This window comes from Oncorhynchus masou, chromosome 21 (assembly GCF_036934945.1).
Source record: "Oncorhynchus masou masou isolate Uvic2021 chromosome 21, UVic_Omas_1.1, whole genome shotgun sequence".
In the NCBI taxonomy this organism is placed as follows: Eukaryota; Metazoa; Chordata; class Actinopteri; order Salmoniformes; family Salmonidae; genus Oncorhynchus; species Oncorhynchus masou.
This window is the reverse complement of record NC_088232.1, coordinates 18,991,722-19,013,741: the sequence shown is the minus strand read 5'-3', so window position 1 is coordinate 19,013,741 and position 22,020 is coordinate 18,991,722. Positions and strand designations below refer to the sequence as shown.

The 22,020-nt window shown below is 45.9% G+C and overlaps 1 protein-coding gene across 1 annotated transcript in view; it reads left to right on the top strand.

Annotated features, from left to right (window-relative positions):
* plekhh1 (pleckstrin homology domain containing, family H (with MyTH4 domain) member 1) overlaps positions 1-22,020 on the top strand; it is a 65,385-nt gene that overhangs the window by 37,360 nt on the left and 6,005 nt on the right. The window contains exons 8-29 of the mRNA XM_064927718.1: positions 348-479; positions 658-870; positions 1,950-2,028; positions 2,333-2,424; positions 2,546-2,693; positions 4,152-4,291; positions 4,380-4,490; positions 4,613-4,699; positions 7,485-7,646; positions 8,617-8,697; positions 10,544-10,723; positions 11,804-11,915; positions 12,297-12,409; positions 15,143-15,319; positions 15,535-15,632; positions 15,907-16,084; positions 16,277-16,432; positions 16,956-17,053; positions 17,223-17,364; positions 17,462-17,652; positions 18,101-18,230; positions 20,766-20,849. Coding sequence (XP_064783790.1) covers positions 348-479; positions 658-870; positions 1,950-2,028; positions 2,333-2,424; positions 2,546-2,693; positions 4,152-4,291; positions 4,380-4,490; positions 4,613-4,699; positions 7,485-7,646; positions 8,617-8,697; positions 10,544-10,723; positions 11,804-11,915; positions 12,297-12,409; positions 15,143-15,319; positions 15,535-15,632; positions 15,907-16,084; positions 16,277-16,432; positions 16,956-17,053; positions 17,223-17,364; positions 17,462-17,652; positions 18,101-18,230; positions 20,766-20,849 — 2,904 coding nt within the window. The remainder of the gene's footprint in view (positions 1-347; positions 480-657; positions 871-1,949; positions 2,029-2,332; positions 2,425-2,545; positions 2,694-4,151; positions 4,292-4,379; positions 4,491-4,612; positions 4,700-7,484; positions 7,647-8,616; positions 8,698-10,543; positions 10,724-11,803; positions 11,916-12,296; positions 12,410-15,142; positions 15,320-15,534; positions 15,633-15,906; positions 16,085-16,276; positions 16,433-16,955; positions 17,054-17,222; positions 17,365-17,461; positions 17,653-18,100; positions 18,231-20,765; positions 20,850-22,020) is intronic.

The window sequence follows — 22,020 nt, the reverse complement described above, 5'->3', positions numbered from 1 at the left end:
AATGGCAGTTTCTAGAATTCTAAACACTTTTTTGGGGGAGAATTGGGATCCTTTGCTTCGGACAAGGGCATTTCCAGGCATAGAGCCGACATGGAAATGAATACTATCGAAAAACAAATCTTTCCCCTTATAGAATTGCCCTAAATTTAATTTTTAAGCTCAAATGATGTAACAAAATCAGACAAGGATTGTCCCAACTTTCAAGAATTCCTGCACTGTTTGATTGTACCTATGTGTGATGGCCGCTCTGGGATGTAACCCGTTACTAAACTTAGTTGAACTTGAACCACATCAATCTATCGATCAAATTTCAATCAGTCATGTCATCTTTATTTGTGAACTAACAGTTGCGGACGCCCCTGACCCCCCGCGATAGCGTCCAGCTGGTGAAGAAACACTACAGCCAGCCCCAGCCTGAAGGTCTGGACCGGCTGCACCACATCAATGTCCCCATGAACATGATTGCCTCCAGCACCCAGGTAAAGAGAGGGAGCCTGTTCAACTCTATCCTGTTGTACAAAAACAGTGAGCGGGTGCCTGAAGTCAACCGTCTGTCACGTAACAACAGGGGAAAAAAAGAGGACCTGACCTCACTCACTTGATGTAGTTTCAATTGTAGTATTTGTTTGTTGTATTTGCATCTTCTGCACCCTGTAGAGCCCTGCGTCCCCTTCCAACTGCAATCATGTCCTGGAAGAGACAGACATAGATGACGGGCTGCCTGGCAGTATGGAGGGGGTGGTGGAGGGGGCCGGGGACAAAGGTCCTCCCAAGGAACAAGTGTTTGTTAGGTTGGCTGAGGATCTGGAACTGCTGGACCCAGATGTCCTGAAACCCCCCACCCCTCCTCTCCACCGGTTCCCCTCCTGGGTAAGATCAGTGTTGAGGGTAACACGTTGCAAAAGGAACGCGTTACGTAATTAGATTACTTTCGTGAGCAACGGAGTAAAGTAACGTGTTACTTTTTCAAGTTGGGTAATATTATTACAGTCACTTTGTGTTTCCATGATCCGATCTCGAATAGTTTTTCCTCATTTAGTTCCCGAGCGAGCGGAGAAGGGCTGTTTGGAGAGAAATGTCGTAACAGGTGCTGTCCATATAGATGTAAAGAGGACGCACCGCTCATCATGGATCACTTCTGTGATAGCAGGGCTTTCCCTTCGAGTGTCAAGTGTGTGGTCTCTAACCAGAACTCGTGGCTCGAGAGAAACATTTTGAATGAAAAGATAGGAAATCTGTCCAGATGTTTGGCTTACAGTATATTATGGCTAATTAAACAGCCCCTATATAGATATAGATATATATCTATATCTATATATAGCGCAGTACTTGTAGACTAGCACAGGAAAGCAGTGCCACAGATAAAAGAAGCTAGTGATCAAACCTGAGTTAAGTAATCTTTTTTCATGAAATTAACGCAAACTAATATGCCATGTTACTTTCCACACCAAGTAATATTGTAAAGTAATGCGTTACTTTTGTTAAATGTAACGAGTAATATGTAATATATGCTGTATTTCGAAGTGTTTTTTTGCAGTTGTCTCATAGCTGTGTATGTGTGTGTTCCTGTAGAGTGGCTGAGAGCAGCCAAAATATTGTTATACAGATGAGGTCAAATATATTGACACCCTGCCACCATGTCTTCTAAAATAAGTTGGAATTGAAAATACTTTCATTGTTCATATGTGTATTTGTTTGATTTACACGTGCACAGGACACCCCCCCCCAAAAAAAATATTGCAAACTGAAGTTGAGATTTTTCACTTCAAAGTTCAAAATAAATGACTTAATAATTTATCATTCAAATGAATTTGGTTGGAGGCAAGTGATTCTTGTTAACTGCTAATCTATCTCACCCGTGGTAAGTTTCAGGGTAAGGAGAGAGAGAGAGAGAGAGAGAGCGACAACTCTATTGCCAATATATTTGACCACATCGATGTGCTCTACAGGAGAGCCGTATCTATGCTGTGGCCAAGTCGGGGATGAGAGTATCAGAGGCGACTGCAGGAGCCAGAGGTCCTGGACGAGGTGAGTTACCCTGCTTATGTTGGAAAAGACTCTCTGTGTCTGTGGGGGGTTACAGTATGGGATCTGTCAGTGCACCTTTTGATGGTAACATCCTCTCAGCAGACCGGGCTAAGTAACACCTGTGCAGGTGCGATCCGGGAAGCTTTTATCAGCTCTCCAAAGAGATGTGTAAGGACGGAAACCTTGTTTGTTTTTCCCATCGGCTGTGATGAAACAATAGGACTTACAGCTATAGTAAGACACACAGCTATAATTATCACCTTTGCGTTCTCTCTGGATCACATACATCTCGTGCTTTCTGCAGGATCCAGCTTACCGCAGTACCCCTCCACAGGACCGTTCACTCACCTGATTTACAAGAATATCAGTGTGCCCGTGTATACCACACTCAAAGGGGTAAGTACCATACTCTAGTAGTAGCTCGAATTGTGACAGACTGACAAGGACATATCGGCTTCCTATGGACTGTGGTATGTGCTGAGGAATATCTAAAAGTCTCTCCTGTGTGTGTCTGCAGAAAGCCACTCAGATCAGCAGTGTGCCCCTGCATGATGATGACTCTGGTTCGGAGGACGACAGTGGCTCTCTGGCCAGCCTCAGGACCTCCACCCTTGGCCCAGACAGGAAGGGAAGCACCCCTGGGAGCCCCCGCGCCGTCAAGAGGGGTGAGCATTGCTACATCAGCGTTGTTATCCTTCATAGTTCACTGACACTGATTTAGTCTGTTCTCCGGTGCTTATTTTAATGTAAACGGTCTTCCAACTAGGAACAACTATCGGTTGTTGGTCCCTGACACAAGAAGAAACATATACTACATGACCAAAAGTATGTTGAAACCTGCTCATCAAACATCTCATTCCATAATCATGGGCATTAATATGGATGTTGGTCCCCCCTTTGATGCTATAACAGCCTCCACTCTTGGAAGGCATTCCACTAGATGTTGGAACATTGCTGCGGGGACTTGCTGAAACAGGAAAGGGCCTTCCCCAAACTGTTGCCACAAAGTTGGAAGCACAGAATAGTCTAGAATGTCAATGTATGCTGTAGCGTTAAGATTTTCCTTCACTGGAACTAAGGGGCCTAGTCCGAACCATGAAAAACTGTCCCAGACCATTATTCCTCCTCCACCAAACTTTACAGTTGGCACTATGTATTGGGGCAGGTAGCGTTCGCCTGGCATCCGCCAAACCCAGATTCGTCAGTCAGACCTCCTGATGGTGAAGCGTGATTCATCACTCCAAAGAACATGTTTCTACTGCTCCATAGTCCAATGGCGGCGACCTTTACACCACTCCAGCTGATGCTTGGCATTGCGGATGGTGATCTTAGGCTTGTGTGTGGCTGCTCGACCATGGAAACCCATTTCATGGGCTACGCGCGTCAGCACTCGGTGGTCCTGTTCTGTGCGCTTGTGTGGCCTACCTAGATGTTTCCACTTCACATTAACAGCACTTACAGTTGACGGGAGCAGCACCAGCAGGGCAGAAATTTGACGAACTGACTTGTTGGAAAGGTGGCATCATATGACGGTGCCACGTTAAGTCACTGAGCTCTTCAGTAAGGCCCCTCTACTGCCAATGTTTGTCTATGGAGATAGCATGGAGGTGTGCTCGACTATATACACCTGATAGCAACAGGTGTGGCTGAAATAGCCAAATCCACTAATTTGAAGGGGTGTCCACATACTTTTTTATATATAGTGTAGTTACAGGTTTTCTCAACTTTTTTGTACTGTACCAAGGACCAACAAGCTATTGCTCTTCTCTATTTTTTTTTTGATTTTTTATTTAACCTTTATTTAACCAGGTAGGCTAGTTGAGAACAAGTTCTCATTTACAACTGCGACCTGGCCAAGATGAAGCATAGCAGTGTGAACAGACAACAACACAGAGTGACACATGGAGGCCTGCTTACATGTAAACTAATACTAAACTAGTACTTACATGTAAACTAGTACTAAATGAGTGCTTGGCTAGCTAAGCATCTAAGGGACCATACAGCAACATCCTGAGGACCAGTTGAGAGACACTGGTCTAGTGTATGACAATAAGTCCATGTGACATCATGTCGGTCATCTGAGTCACCTGTCTGTCAATTTGATTTCATTTTCATTTCTCCAGGTGTGTCCATGTCGTCCATCAGCTCTGAGAGTGACTACGCCATCCCACCTGATGCCTACTCCCTGGACTCTGACTACTCTGAGCCGGAGCACAAAGTCCAGAGAACATCCTCATACTCCTGTGAGAGCCTGCGAGAGCCCGTGAGTGTCCATTTACCGTACAATACAATGCAAAAACAAAATCATACCATACCATACAAATATAACAATGCTGGAGGTTACCATACAGGAGATGCTGGAGAAGTCAGGGTACCTGCTGAAGATGGGCAGTCAGGTGAAGGCTTGGAAAAGACGCTGGTTCATCCTGAGGAACGGAGAGATACTCTACTACAAGTCTCCTGTGAGTCGCCACACGTCACCACTATGTGCTTTTCTGACAGAATTCAATTCAACAATAGCCTGGTCCCAGATCTGTTTGAGCTGTATTTGCCTACTCCTATGGTCTTCCTCGTGGTCTTTCAGAGCGACGTTATACGGAAGCCTCAGGGTCAGATGGAGCTGAACTCTTCCTGCAGGATCGTCCGTGGAGAAGGAGCACAGACATTCCAGGTGAGTGATAGTGAAGAGGGACTGAAAACCAAGATTTTGGTTCTGGTTCCGAGAGCACCTCTACACACGTACACATGCACACACACTAACCTACCACCATTACCAAACTGGGTCAAAGAGAAAGGGTAGCATTCCTCTAGAGGGACTTAACATCATAAGGGATAGCCTTGCAGGGAATGGAATGTTGTGTTCTAAAGCTGATTCTCATCTGTACTGATCTGGTGATCTGGTGTGTTTGTTTGTGTGTCTGCTGTGCGTGTGTGCGTGTGTGCATGCGTGTATGCGTGGCGTGCATCCGTGTGAAGAACGCCGCTGGAATGTATAGCGGCTGTTTTTTCGGGCTCCTGACCAGTTCTGCTATGTTGTGTGTTTTTTTTGCGCTGAAATTAACACATTTTTCACATAATGTTTCCGCCATCATTTCCTATGACCAAGAAGAACTTCTGGAAATCAGAACAGTAATCACTAACCTAGATTCGGATGGCAATTTCTACTTCAATGAGTCGGCGGCACAGGACATACTGCTCACCCCGGATCAGTTTCTAGTCCCTGACACTCAGAAGGGAAAGAGATGGCGATATAGGGGCAACGTGTAGGTACCCTGATGAACTTGTGGGTACCCTGATGAATTTGTGGGTACCCTGATGAATTTGTGGGTACCCTGATGAACTTGTGGGTACCCTGATGAACTTGTGGGTACCCTGATGAACGTGAGGGTACCCTGATGAACGTGTGGGTACCCTGATGAACGTGTGGGTATCCTGATGAACGTGTGGGTACCCTGATGAATTTGTGGGTACCCTGATGAACTTGTGGGTACCCTGATGAACTTGTGAGTACCCTGATGAACGTGAGGGTACCCTGATGAACGTGTGGGTACCCTGATGAACGTGTGGGTACCCTGATGAACGTGTGGGTACTCTGGTGAATGTGTGTGTACTCTGGTGAACGTGTGGGTACCCTGATGAATGTGTGGGTACCCTGATGAATGTGTGGGTACCCTGATGAACGTGTGGGTACCCTGGTGAACGTGTGGTTCCCTGGTGAACGTGTGGGTACCCTGGTGAACGTGTGGGTACCCTGATGAATGTGTGGGTACCCTGATGAATGTGTGGGTACCCTGATGAACTTGTGGATACCCTGATGAATGTGCGGTTACCCTGATGAACGTGTGCGTACCCTGATGAACTTGTGGGTACCCTGATGAACGTGAGGGTACCCTGATGAACGTGTGGGTACCCTGATGAACGTGTGGGTATCCTGATGAACGTGTGGGTACCCTGATGAATTTGTGGGTACCCTGATGAACTTGTGGGTACCCTGATGAACTTGTGGGTACCCTGATGAACGTGAGGGTACCCTGATGAACGTGTGGGTACCCTGATGAACGTGTGGGTACCCTGATGAACGTGTGGGTACTCTGGTGAATGTGTGTGTACTCTGGTGAACGTGTGGGTACCCTGATGAATGTGTGGGTACCCTGATGAATGTGTGGGTACCCTGATGAACGTGTGGGTACCCTGGTGAACGTGTGGTTCCCTGGTGAACGTGTGGGTACCCTGGTGAACGTGTGGGTACCCTGATGAATGTGTGGGTACCCTGATGAATGTGTGGGTACCCTGATGAACTTGTGGATACCCTGATGAATGTGCGGTTACCCTGATGAACGTGTGCGTACCCTGATGAATGTGTGGGTACCCTGATGAATGTGTGGGTACCCTGATGAACGTGTGGGTACTCTGATGAATGTGTGGGTACCCTGGTAAACGTGTAGGTACCCTGATGAACGTGTGGGTACCCTGATGAACGTGTGGGTACCCTGATGAACGGTGTAGGTACCCTGATCAGTGTGTGGGTACCCTGATGAATGTGTGTTAACCTGATCAGTGTGTGGGTACCCTGATGAACATGTGGGTACCCTGAAGAACGTATTGGTACACTGATGAACGTGTGGGTACTCTGGTGAACGTGTGGGTACCCTGATGAACTTGTGGGTACTCTGATGAATGTGTGGGTACCCTGATGAATGTGTGTGTACCCTGATCAGTGTGTGGGTACCCTGATGAACGTGTGGGTACCCTGATGAAAGTGTGGGTACCCTGATGAACGTGTGGGTACCCTGATGAACGTGTGGGTACCCTGATGAATGGTGTAGGTACCCTGATCAGTATGTGGGTAAAAGACCCTAGCCACCCTAGTCATATACTGTTATCTTGGAAAGCAGTAGCGATGCACCAATTCTGGAACCAACAGAACCCTAAACAGCTTCAGTTAACCAAATAGCTACCCGGATTATCTGAATTGACCCTTTTTGAACAAACTTTTTTGACTCATCACATACGCTGCTGCTACGGTTAACTATCTGTCACTTTATTCCTAGTTATATGTACATTTATACCTCAATCACCTCGTACCCCTGCACATGGACTCAGTACTGGTACCCCGTGTATATAACCAAGTTATCATTACTCATTGTGTATCTATTATTACTTTTATTATTACGTGTTTAACTTTATACAATTATTTATCTATTTCCTTTCTCTCTGCATTGTTGGGAAGGGCCCATAAGTAAGCATTTTACTGTTAGTCCACACCTGTTGTTAATGAAGCATGTGACAAATTAAATTGTATTTGATTTGATTTGTGCGCCTGTGTGTGTGTGTGTGTGCTTGCTTACATGTACGTGGCTGTGCCTACCTGCTTGCACAGGCACACTTTCACCGGCATGCTTTCACACTCAATAATGCATTTCTCTCATATTTTCTCCATCTCCTGCTCTAATCAGTTGATAACGGAGAAGAAGACGTTCTACCTGACGGCTGACTCTCCCAACATCTTAGAGGAGTGGATCAGAGTTCTACAGAACATTCTCAAGGTCCAGGCTAGCAGCCCCGTCCCAATGGAGACCACTGCAGCCAAACCTACCGTGAGGGGCTGGCTCACTAAGGTCAGGGGTCAATGCATCACTAGGCTGGAGGTGGGGTCTAAGATATGAGGGTTATGGAGATGAGAAACAGACAGCATCTTTAAGGGGATTGGCTTGAGCAAGGCGAGGTACAGAATGACTTATCTTGATCACATGATGGGTGGTTCATTGGGATGTAAGCAGGATGGTTTGTAGATCACAGATTCTGGACACAGGCGATCCTTTCAAACACACAGTTGCCATGGAAGCTTTTAACGTTTCTTTTTAACGGGAGACAATACAGAACAATACAACTATTCTCGCCCAACATAGAGAGAGACCTGTTATATCAACCATATGTTTCATACTAGGACACAGGAAAGTTTAAACGAACCATTCTTTCGACTGCAAGTCACAGTTTGATAGAAGGCTTTCACTTTCGGCAAGATTCCTGGAAAGCTCATTTGCGTTGGGACACGGCTATGGTTAGCACCCCTTACTGGTCAGGGTATGATGGAATGTTTGAGTGATATCCTCCCTTTCACTCCATCCCCCTCTGGCTCTTTCTCTCCACTGAGGTGTATCTGTCAGTATGGTTAATACAGGGGGCTTGGCAACCTTCTAACATCAGCGGGGTGTCTGTTACGTCTGACTGACAGGTGAAACCTCCCTCTGCTCTTCCTTTAAAGAGGCTTTGATCTCGACACGGTGACGTTATACACCTCAGAGCTCTATAGTTATGTACTGTTGGTTCACTACCTCTCTCGCTGCATATTTGACCTTTGACCCCGGTGAAGAGATGTACAGCTGGGATTATGAGTCATGATGACATGTGGCCAGGAATCCACAGACACACATACACACCCACTCTCTAGTGCCACCTGGTGTTCAAAGGAGAAATATGTGATACAGTCAGTGGTTAATGAGTGTATGACCGTCATACTTTCTCCTCGCTCTCTTTTTCTCTTTCTTTCTCTCACTCTCTTTCTCTCTCTCGCTCTCTGTCCTCTAGGTGAAGCATGGTCACTCTAAGCTGATGTGGTGTTCTCTGGTCAGCAAGGTGTTTTATTACTACAGGAACCAGGATGACAAGGTACTCCCTTCCTTTTCTCCTCATAAACTTACCCTCAAGTGTCCTCAATTGTTGCCTGTCTCTATATCAGGGGTGCTCACATTTTTTGGGCTTGGTGGGATGCAGGCCGAACAATAAAGGGTAAGCAAAATATTTCTACACATTTATTCAGAAAAATAAAAGGTAAGCAATAGCTTTTTAGGGTCTTGAATCAATAGCTTTTTGTAAATGTAATCATAAAATTACACTTCAAACATTAATCAAATTGTAGCCATATATTTTGACACTCTGATTACCAGTATTAAAGATTTAGTGAAATTTTTACAATTATATTATAGAAACTGCAACCAAGTTTCTATGTTCATAAAACTAAAAACAACTGTAGCGTTCAAGTTGAAGGTGCTACACAAAGGATTTTGTATAATATTTGCATTGTAATTTCAGAAAATGTCCATCATGTATCAGGCGCTAATAGTGGAATGATAGTGTTTCACAGTATCACTTAACCGCCATTGCTGTCATTCGCTTATTGATTTCTCTTGCGGGAGCAGCATCCGTTGTCAAAATGGGAAACCTTTCCGACTTTGTGGCTGGGTTATCTAGTGAAAATCTCTGTCATTTCTTGGTTGCTAAAATTCTACACTGTTCGCTCAATTTCAGTTTGTGAGAAAACGAGCACTGAATAGTGTAAGGTATCATTGTGCTGTTTAAATCGCTGTAAAATATCTTTCCAATAACAAAACAAATGTGTTACTATGGCTGTTTGAAGCACTTTTGGTCCACCAGCTTCAAACAGCTTTAAAAACCAATATTTTCAGTTGTTGAAAATATATTTCATAGCGGTTTAGATAATATGGCAGGTAGCCTGGCGGGTAGGACCCTCTGGGCCAGAAACCAAATGGTTGCTGGATCAAATCCCCGAGCTGACAAGATAAAAATCTGTTGTTCTGCCCCTGAACAGGCAGTTAACCCACTGTTCCCTGGGCGCTGATGATGTGGATGTTGATTAAGGCTGCCCCCACACCTCTCTGATTCAGAGGTTAAATGTGGAAAATGCATTCAGTTGACTGACTAGGTATCCCACTTTCCTTTCCCTACACCATTCAGTGCTTGTTTTTTTTTCACATAAACTGAAATTGAGCGAAAGGCTTAGAATTCTCGCAACCAGGAAATTATTTCCACTAGATAACACAGCCACAAAATCAGAACAGCTTTCCCATTTCCACAACAGACGGCCAGTCCGGCGGAGGAAATCAATAGGTGAATATCCCAGCCAATCACAACAATGGAGGCTAAGTTATACTGTGAAACACTATCGTTCCACTATTGCTGCAGATATATTATGGACATGTTCTGAAATGCAAAAATTCTAAACAATCCTATGTGTAGCACCTTTAATGTCCTGCAATTCCACATATTTTGCCATGGGATGGAGTTTTGTTTTTGCAGTTTTGATGCTAATTCCCTGCATTTCTACATATTTTGCCATGACTTATGCCATGTTCAAATGATATCTGAGTGAGAGTGACTAAGAAAGTAAATCAATGGGGGCCCCCTGGAGGTCAGGACCCCTGGGCACGTGCTTTGGGTGCCCGGTCAGTAATTCAGAAATGATTACTACGAGGCTTAGATAGCTGGCTAGACTAACTTATCTAGAAAATGTTATAGCTGACATGGGCTAATTGATTGACTGTCAGTGACTGACATAACATGAGGAACACTGCTGATGCACTAGCACATGTATTTGTTTTTTGGTCGGGGGCCCCATAGTGGTCCTGGAGGGCCAAATCAGACATCACCCTTGTTTGGTTGGCTCTGCTCTATATCATATGTGAATATATTCCCTAAATGTGTGTGTGCATGTCAGCTCCCCCTAGGCCAGCTGCGGATGCGAGAGGCGGCGGTGGAGGAGGTGGACAGGTCATGTGACTCGGACGAGGACTACGAGGCCAGTGGGCGTGGCTTCTTGTCGTCCCACTGTACCCTAGTGGTGCACCCCAGAGAGCAGAGCCCCACCTACCTACTCATAGGCACCAAGCAAGAGAAGGTACAGCACTCTAAAACTACACAACCCATACACCCCCTCACCTACCTGCTCATAGGCACCAAGCAACAGAATGTGCAGCACTCTAAAACTACATTACCCACACCCCCCCCACCTACATGCTAATAGGCGCCAAGTAAAACTCCACACTAACCCTAACCTATGACCTCTTCCTATGGAGATAGATAAGTGCCAGTGTTATGTAAATAAGTACAGTGCAACTCACAATATTTGTAAACAGGAAACACAATGTAAAATGTAATGTAAATCGCAATCCACAGACAAATCATTAATTATTTGTCACATGCGCCGAATACAACAGTGTAGGCAGCATTAAAGTTACTATGCATAGATAATACAGCAAGTAGCAGCAGAGTAGAAAAGGTGGTCAATGCAAATAGTCCGGGTAGCGATTTGATTAGCTGTTTAGCAGTCTTATGGCTTGGGGGTGGAAGCTGTTAAAGGAACCTTTTGGACCAAGACGTGGGCATCCGGTACTGCGTGCAGTAGCAGAGAGAACAGTCTATGACTGAGCTTTGAGGGCACCATGGTGTTGAATGCTGAGCTGTAGTCAACAAATAGCGTTCTCACGTAAGTGTTCCTTTTGTCCAGGTGGGAAAGGGCAGTTTGGAGTACAATAGAGATTGCGTCATTTGGGGATCTGTTGGGGCGGTAGGCGAATTGTAGTGGGTCTAGGGTTTCTGGGATGATGGTGTTGATGTGAGCTATGACCAGCCTTTCAAAGAACTTCATGGCTACAGATGGGAGTGCTACGGGGCCGGTAGTCATTCAGGCAGTTCATTTTGGCAGTTAGCTACCTCCATTTTATAAACTGGGTGGTTCGAGCCCTATTTTTACTGCTCTAATTAGATTGGTAACCAGTTTATAATAGCAATAAGTCACCTTGGGGGTTTGTGGTATATAGCCAAATACCACGACTAAGGGCTGTATCCAGAACAGCCCTTTGCCATGGTATATTGGCAATATATACCACACCCCCTCCGGCCTTATTGTTTAAATATAATACACGGTCGCACTTTGGCACTTACCTGTCTCCATTCTTTCCCATTCGTTCCTGTCCAGGACACCTGGCTGTATCATTTGGCGGTGGCAGCAGGCAGCAGTGCCAGCTTCAAGGTGGGCACAGAGTATGAGCAGTTAGTCGGGAACCTACTGGACGTAGAGGGTGACCCAGGTAAGACATCTACAGTCACCAAATCAGCCAGTCGGTCAGTCAGCCATCCAATCAATCAGTCTGTATGTCTGACATCACAAAATATGACACATGAGAGGGCTACTGACTAACAGCAGTTGACTAGGAATAACTTAAAAGATCTGTATCAGATGCCAAGGATCCAAGGATTTAGTCAGGGGCTCTTTAATGTTATTTTCAACCAGGAGGAATGACTATTGAAACGTCTTTATCCAGTCGTCAATCTGCAGACAGTGTTTATGACTGGGCTCTCGTAGGGCTGTTCTTGGTCAGCTGTTGCACCACTTGAGTTTGTAACCCAGTGTGTGTGTGTGTGTGTGTGTGTGTGTGTGTGTGTGTGTGTGTGTGTGTGTGTGTTCTCAGACTCTGCGTTGTGGAGGAGTGAGTCTCTATGTTTCTGTAAAGACGGCCTGCGCTCCCCTCTCACCACTCTACCCTCTGAAGCTCTGCAGACTGAAGCCCTCAAACTCTTCAAGGTTGGTCCCTTCATCTCTCTCTCCTCCTCTCCTTTGCTTCCAACTTCCTTCACTTCCTTTCTTTCAGTCCCTTTGCTTTCTCTTCCTTTGTATTTCCTCACGTCCCTCCTCTCTCTCTCCTCTCCTGGCTGCATTCATGTCTACTGCTCTGACTAAGGCTCCCAGCCCTTCTGTCTGTCTGTTTGAGGCATCCCTCCTTTTCTTCTCTTGGCCCCCTACTCCATGGCCCTCTACCCTACCGTCGCTCAGAGATCAAAGCCTCACAGTAGGGGTCTCGAGCTCATTAGAGCGGTAATGGGGGTGATCATCTCATCTGATTGAATGGAACCTTTCTTCTTGTACTTGTCCTTGTTGGGCGGTAGATGGATGTAATCGAATGAGGAGGGAGTGTGACAGACAGACAGCACAGTGAATGTGAGAAGTAGTTGGGAGAAGGGAGTGGGACAGGGACGGGGGTAATAAAGTGGATCTGGAGGAGGATGGACCTTGATCTTGATGTATCCTGTTCCTCTCTTTTCAACCCGGCCGCCCAGTCCGCCTCCCCTTCTCTCTATGCTTTACTGAGCTTTCCCTCTGCCCCATATTTCGGGTGGCTTTGTCTGATTTGGTGTTCCATATATAGAGGAATGGATTAATTGCGCTCACTCGCAACCCTTTAAAGTCTCTGTTCCTGTTCAAATACTTTGAACATGCACCTTCTCTTCTGTCCTCCCCATCTTTGAAGTATAGTCCCTGATCCGAAACGACTGGGTTCGTGAAAGGCCCTTTCATTTTCACAATATTCATTTATACAGTGCCTTGATCCTGATGGTGAACATTCTCTTGTTGCCCTCCAGCCATGACATGACAGGCTTGTTTGACGGCTGCATCCTGACTTGGTTTCATTAGAATAGTAATCAGTCTCCAAGTAGGAAACACCATCATGTTGCTGCATGTTTCATTACAATTTTTCTACCTGAGTTCGGTAGTCTCACAACCGTATGTATTTGCCTCCACCTGCTGGTAGGAAGGTGGTATTACGCTGACATATCATTGCAGGTGTTTTAGATTGACTTCGCGGTCTGACTGCACAGAGCCACTGATCTACAAATCAAACTTCTTAAAATACATCCAAAGTAACTACTCATTATGTGCTCAAGACTACCGATTCTACCCCTTGCTTATGCCCTTAAATACATTGATTATATTGTTTCTCAACACATAAACTCACCTTTTTCAGGACCCTGTCTTTCAAAGATAAAAATCCCCAAAACTTCACAGATCTTCATTGTAAAGGGTTTAAACACTGTTTCCCATGCTTGTTCAATGAACCATAAACAATTAATGAACATGCACCTGTGGAACGGTCGTTAAGACACTAACAGCTTACAGACGGTAGGCAATTAAGGTCACAGTTATGAAAATTTAGGACACTAAAGAGGCCTTTCTACTGACACTGAAAAATACCAATAGAAAGATGCCCATGGTCCCTGCTCGTCTGTGTGAACGTGCCTTAGGCATGCTGCAAGGAGGCATGGGGACTACAGATGTGGCCAGGGCAATAAATCGCAATGTCTGTACTGTGAGACGCCTAAGACAGCGCTACAGGGAGACAGGACGGACAGCTGATCATCCTCGCAGTGACAGACCACTTGTATCAACACCTGCACAGGATCGGTACATCCGAACATCACACCTACGAGACAGGTACAGGATGGCAACAACAACTGCCCGAGTTACACCAGGAACGCACAATCCCTCCATCAGTGCTCAGGCTGTCCTCAATAGGCTGAGAGAGGCTGGACTGAGGGTTTGTAGGCCTGTTGTAAGGCAGGTCCTCACCAGACATCACTGGCAACAACGGCGCCTATGGGCACAAACCCACCATTTCTGGACCAGACAGGACTGGCAACAAGTGCTCTTCACTGGCGAGTCGCAGTTTTGTCTCACCAGGGGTGATGGTCGGATTCACGTTTATCGTCGAAGGAATGAGCATTACACCGAGGCCTGAACTCTGGAGCGGGATCGATTTGGAGGTGGAGGGTCTGTCATGGTCTGGAGCAGTGTGTCACAGCATCATCGAACTGAGCTTGTTGTCATTGCAGGCAATCTCAACGCTGTGCGTTACAGGCAAGACATCCTCCTCCCTCATTTGGCACCCTTCCTGCAGATTCATCCTGACATGACCCTCTAGCATGACAATGCCACCAGCCATACTGCTCATTCTGTGCGTGTTTTCCTGCAAGACAGGAATGTCAGTGTTCTGCCATGGCCAGCGAAGAGCCCGGATCTCAATCCCATTGAGCACGTCTGGGACCTGTTGGATCGGAGGGTGAGGGCTAGGGCCATTCCCCCCAGAAATGTCCGGGAACTTGCAGGTGCCTTGGTGAAAGAGTGGGGTAACATCTCACAGCAAGAACTGGCAAATCTGGTGCAGTCCATAAGGAGGAGATGCACTGCAGTACTTAAATGCAGCTGGTGGCCACACCAGATACAGACTGTTACTTTTGATTTTGACACCCCCCCCCCCCCGCCTTTGTTCAGGGATACATTATTCAGTGTCTGTGGAACTTGTTCAGATTATGTCTCAGTTGTTGAATCTTGTTATGTTCATACAAATATTTACACGTGTTAAGTTTGCTAAAAATAAACGCAGTTGACCGTGAGAGGACATTGTGTTTTTGCTGAGTTTACATGTATCACAATCATTGCAAGTAAAACCTTCTTTATCCTCTTTATCCCTCCTTTCTTCAGTCCTGTCAGCTATTCATCAACGTGCTGGTAGAGTCTCCCTCCATCGACTACCACACATCCCTTGCCCAGAATGCATTGCAGGTGTGCCTGACGCACTCCGAGCTCCAGAACGAGATGTACTGTCAGCTGATCAAGCAGACCAACCGACGCACGCCACACAACTACTCCCTCACTCAGGTATGTTAGAGACCGGAACCCCTTTCCACTACTCAGCATGGCTGGCATGGTTACACATCCACTAAGTGTCGAAAAGCACTATCTGGTAAGCAAATATCAGAGTTAGCACAGTTTGGTTCTGGTGAGCAGATCTTCCTGTCACTTGTTAAATGTTATGCTTGGTTGCTTTAGTGTTGTATGAGTTGTGACTAGTGTGTTGTGACTCCTCTCCTCAGTGCTGGCAGCTGTTGTCTGTGTGTGTGGCTCTCTTTCTGCCTCAGCAACACTTCCTGTGGTACCTCAGACAGTATCTGCAGCGTCATGCAGATCCCAGGTATACACAGAGATGCACGTACACACACACACACACACACACACACACACACACACACACACACACACACACACACACACACACACACACACCAATCGATTAATGATAATCCACTGTCAAAGATAATCCAACTACAGAATAGTATGATCATTGTTGATGACCCTGTGTGTGTGTGTGTGTGTGTGTGTGTGTGTGTGTGTGTGTGTGTGTGTGTGTGTGTGTGTGTGTGTGTGTGTGTGTGTGTGTGTGTGTGTGTGTGTGTGTGTGTGTGTAGGAGTGAGGTGGGGAAGTATGCAGTGTACTGCCAGAGGTCTGTGGAGCGTACCCTACAGAACGGGGAGCGAGAGGCCAAACCGTCACGTATGGAGATCCTGTCCATCCTACTCAGGAATCCCTACCACCACTCACTACCCTTCAGCATCCCTGTCCACTTTATGAACAACACCTACCAGGTAACCCACTAAACACAGACACGCAGCCAACTAGCACGCAAACAAATCAAACACCTACCAAGTCAGAAAGATGGAGAGGCACACACAAAAAGTTGTCAAAGTGCAGACCACTGGACAATAAACTATGAAAAAGCACACGTTCTGTTACACCCAATCATTTAAGAAGACACACTCTCCTCTCCCGTCCTCTAGGTTGTAGGCTTCGATGGCTCCACGACGGTCGACGAGTTCCTGAGCACCCTGACCCAGAGGGTGGGCATGAGGAAACCACACCTGTCTGGCTTCGCCCTCTTCACTGACGACCCCTCAGGGAAAGACCTGGAGCACTGCCTGCAGCCCAGCGTCAAGGTCAGTGTGGACTAACATACTCTGATTATATACCTGCACATGCATTGTGGCAGTTGTTCTAACACCGCACAATCAAACCTTTTAGTGCCCGCAACTAAGTTATAAGGTGGTAAACAGACGGGTAGACTGGAATCAGAACAGGGAACAGGGAATAATGTACAAGAGAGCAGGGTCTGCCCGTAGAGGTGGATAGAGGACTCGTCTTTTTATCGTTGCCGTTATAGCATCTGTGACAGCATGGGCAGCGCCATTGAGGATATCTCCCATTTTATAGTAGTCAATTGTCTTCTTCTTCGTTGGCTGATTGCGCCCAACTCGTAGGAATCCTCCACCCACGTGACTACTTTAAAATGGTGGAAGCACTCAATTTTCAACGTCCATATTATAACAGGTTTTATCCACCGTGAGTCGTGTATCTATGTCAATGGTCTGCCTGGTCAGTTTGCACGGTCAGGAAAACTCCTGGCTCCAAAGTAGAAAACAATTAACTAATTGATCTTTTAACTCTCACCTCTGCCAACAGATCTGTGATGTCATCTCCAAGTGGGAACAGGCCCTGAAAGAGCTGCATCCTGGGAAATATGAGGGGACACGCATTGTCCGTCTGACATACAAGAGCAGGTAGGCTTTGCCTTGTTTTAGTTCCTTGATGCGTTTCATTGTTGAGCTGAGGACACCCAAAATGGATGACGAGGTGCAGACCAGCGGATGTTTGATTTAGATTTTTACGAATAACGTATCACTCAGTGCCACACATCATGCGTTAACCATTGTGATGTCTGTTGTGTAGGTTGTGTTTCCGGGCCCAGGCTAAAGGGGAAATGGACCGTGAGCGCCTCCTGCTGGCCTACCAGGTGAATGACGAAGTCCACCAGGGACACTTCCCCGTCAACAAGGAGTTGGCTCTGGAAGTGGCTGCTCTCATGGCTCAGGTTGGTAGTGCTTTGGTAAGGAGAGGGGCATTATGGGAACTGAAGCACATCATGCCAAAGGTTAAAAAAAAAAAAATCACGCCCTCTCCCTCTCCAGGTAGAGCATGGTGACCTGGACCGACCGGCTCCCTTCTCCCCCAGCAGTAGCTCCTCTCCTCAGCCTAAAGCCCAACAGATCTCCCCTAGCTGCAACTCTCCTCAGCCCAAAACCCAACAGATCCTCATACAGGCCCTGGAGCGCTTCTACCCCAAACGCTACAAACAGGACTGCAGCATGGACCAATTCAGGTAATACGCCCATACGCACGACCAGCTCAGGTGATGCATTACCCTCAAACACAGATGAAGTAAGACACAGGCTTCTACCCCAAACGCTACAAACAGGACTGCAGAATGGACCAATTCAGGTAATATGCCCATACGCACGACCAGCTCAGGTGATGCATTACCCTCAAACACAGATGAAGTAAGACACAGGCTTCTACCCCAAACGCTACAAACAGGACTGCAGCATGGACCAATTCAGGTAATACGCCCATACGCACGACCAGCTCAGGTGATGCATTACCCTCAAACACAGATGAAGTAAGACACAGGCTTCTACCCCAAAAACACTATTAACAGGAGTGCAGCATGGGTCAACACGGGCATTACTGGCCACGTGCACGCATTATACTCAGATAAAGATGCCTACACAGACACAGACAAGACTAATTATTTATTCAACTCCCCTCAGAGACCTATCAGAGTGCCTGGCCACTAAGTGGTCAGTCCTGCGTGGCTGCAGTGCCTCAGAGTGTGTCAGAATCTACTTGACCGTCGCTAGGAAGTGGCCGTTGTTCGGTGCCAAGCTCTTCAGTGCTAAGGTACGTGGGGATGCAAGTAGACTGAACAACCTCTACCGCGTTCCTGAGCGAGTATTCTACTGCAAGGGTCCAGCATAGTGTATCTGTGCTGTATGTTTCCAGCTTTTGCTGAATCTGTGTCTCCAGTGACGTGGAAGGTCTCTCTATAATCAAATAATTGTTTCTGTCCTCTTTCCTCTTTTTGGAAGGCCAAGTGTTTCAGTATTTACCCAGACAATAGCCCATTCCTATTGAAACCGTTAGTGGCACCGATATACATGTAGCAGGTACCGGTGTATCAAGTCTGACACCGACAGGCTCCTGAACAGCTTCTATCCCCAAGCCATAAATCTGCTAAATAGCTAACAGATTTTCATCAAATCAATTGTTATTAGTCACATGCGTGCCAGTACAGCGGGTGTAAAATAACAATAGCGAGACTATATACAGGGGGGCACCGGTCAATGTGCGGGGGCACCGCTCAGTTGAAGTAATATGTACATGTAGGTAGAGTTATTAAAGTGACTATGCATAGATGATAACAACAGAGAGTAGCAGCAGTGTAAAAGGGGGGGGAAGCAAATAGCCTGGGTAGCCATTTGATTAGATGTTAGAAGCTGTTTAGAAGCCTCTTGGACCTAGACTCGGGGCTCCGGTACCGCTTGCCGTGCGGTAGCAGAGAGAACAGTCTATGATTAGGGTGGCTGGAGTCTTTGACAATTTATAGTGCCTTCCTCTGACACCGCCTGGTAGGTCCTGGATGGCAGGAAGCTTGGTCCCAGTGATTTACTGGGCCTTATGCACTACCCTCTGTCTGAGTTGACCCTTGTACTTTATTCTCTATGCATACTCACAGGACTCACACACCATGACACTCCAACACACACATAACATGCACACACATTTATACTGACTCTACACACATACACTCATAGTTTATGCTGCTGCTACCCGTGCTACTACACCTGCATTGCTTGCTGTTTGGGGTTTTAGGCTGGGTTTCTGTACAGCACTTTGAGATATCAGCTGATGTACGAAGGGCTATAAAATAAATTTGATTTGATCATATATCCCGATGTCACGCTCTGACCATAGAGAGCCCTCGGTTCTCTATGGTGTTTAGGTCAGAACTTGACTAGGGGGGGTGTTCTAGTCATTTATTTTCTATGTGGCTGGTTTGTATGGTTAGAGGCAGCTGGTAATTAGAGGCAGAGGCAGCTGGTAATCGTTGCCTCTAATTGGGGATCATATTTAGGAAGCCCTTTCTCCCAGCTGTTTTGTGAGATATTGTTTTTGAGTGAGTGCATGTAGCACTACGTTAGTTCACGGTAGGTGTTTATTGTTTTAGTTTAGTAGTTTCACTTTAAATAAATATGTGGAACTCAAATCACGCTGCGCCTTGGTCCGGCTTTCTACACAATCGTGACACCTGATGCCTAGTCACCTTACCTCTATACATACAGTATCTACCTCTATCACTCCAGTATCCCTTCACATTGTAAATATGGTACTGGAACTGACCTTGTATATACAAAGGTATGTGGACACCCCTTCAAGTTAGTAGATGCGGCTATTTAGCCATACCCGTTGCTGATAGGTGTATAAAATTGAGCACACTGCCATGCAATCTCCATAGACAAACATTGGCAGTAGAGGTGCTCAGTGACTTTCAAGATGGCGCTTTCATAGGATGCCACTTTTCCAACAAGTCAGTTAGTAAAATTTCTACCCTGCTAGAGCTGCTCCGGCCAACTGTAAGTGCAGTTATTGTGAAGTAGAACCGTCTAGAAGTGGATACGACTAACTGCTCAGCTGCAAAGTGGTAGGCCACATAAGCTCACAGAACAGGACCGCAGAATGCTGAAGCGCGTAGCGCATTAAAATCGTCTATCCTCCGTTGCAACACTCACTACCAAGTTCCAAACTGAGTCAAATCTGGGTTTGGCGGATGCCAGGAGAACGCTACCTGCCTCAACGTCAACTGTAAAGTTTGGTGGAGGAGGAATAATGGTCTAATAATTGGCCCCTTAGTTCCAGTGAAGGGAAGTCTTAACGCACCAGCATGCAATGACATTCTAGACGATTCTGTGTTTCCAATTCCCTTGAGCCAGGCCTAAAGGCCCAACATCAGTGCCCGACCTCACTAATGCTCCTTTGGCTGAATGGAAGCAAGACCCCCGCAGCAATGTTCCAACATCTGGTGGAAAAGCCTTCCAAGAAGAGTGGAGGCTGTTCTAGCAGCAAAGGGGCTAGCACCAACTTCATTTGAATGGCCATGATTTTTGGAACGAGATGTTCGATGAGCAGGTGTCCATATACTTTTGGTCACGTAGTGTAGCTTCTCACTTTCTCGCGTTCTTCTTCTTTTTTCTTGTGTGTTTTTGTTCTACCTTATGTTATTTTTAGTGCTACGTTGACATTAATGACTGCATTGTTGGTTTTTAGATGGCAAGAAAAGGCATTTCACTGTGCTTGTGCACGTGACATAAAAAAAAACTTTAGGCTTGAGCTACTGTCTCTGTATACCATCTGTCTCTCCTCCGTCTCTGTCTGCAGCCTATACCTCCCTCGTCTGTGGAGCAGTCCCAGGTTTGGCTAGCCGTCAATGAGGATGGACTGTGTGTGCTGGACTATACCATGGTAAGTGTGTGTTTATCTACATGTTTATATGTCTGCTTCCTTAGCTCATTTACCATGGAGTAAGTGATTATTAACCGTAATCCAACCATGTGGCATTACTGGTACTAAAAGTGGCCACAAGGGGGGGCGTGTTTCGTTGCTTCAGTACCCACAGCCAGTGGTCAGAGGACCACCATCAGAAGAAAGCACTTGAACAGATAATGACATCATATTTCAACCATTAATTACCTTCATTACACTTTTTTTTTTAAAGACAACAACCTTTCAACCAAAGGTTTTATGCTTTTGGTATTCTCTAATTCCTTTTTTAATCGGGCACAATCTTAGTTTATATTCAGAGCACTTAAGGTTTGGGGTTTCTCTTCTCTCTTTACCAGTCTGCCTGTTGCCAGACCACAGGGGCAGAAGCTTGTTGATCTACTGGTCTGGAATGATTTTCTACTGCAGCGTTTGAAACACCAGATCCCCACAGGGAAACAGAAACTGCTGGCCTACAATTTTACCAGACATGGGTTCAATTCAAATACTATTTGAAAGCATTTGAAATACTTAAGCTGGGCTTGATTAACCTGGCCTGGGTTTATAAAACCAATGAAAATGACCCAAAAGTGCAAATCCCACCCATCTGGTTCTCAAGGCAGTCTAGAGAAAAGGGCCAAAGTATTTGAAAGATTTCAAATAGTATATAAAACCAGATCTGGATCTACCCAGAGATCAAAATGCTGACTGAGATATAAACAACGTTAAACTTAAAACACTATAATTATCTTAGCCGTATTCCTCTGTCATTTCTGGTTTGGCGTCCGTTCATGCTCCAATACATTTACTAGTTCTTAGGGAGAAAATAAGGAAAATACACAATAACGCATAAGAAATGATGTCTGGCTGCTTCATTGGTTCATGCTCAATTTGCCTCTTGAGAAAACAATAACAAGAAACCAATTCCCAACGAAAGGATCCTCTGGCCTGTACCAGGAAGAGAGATGAGACCGATTACTTAAAGGGAAATTCCACTCAAAAACTATCTTTTGGTACTTGTTTCATTAGTCCACTGTTGATACAGTCACAAAATGTTTTGCATGTCAGCAATCAACTTTCAAAATACAGAAAGTGTCACAGTATGATGTGTTTTGCATCATCATTTTGGGACAGTATTAACAGTGGACTAATT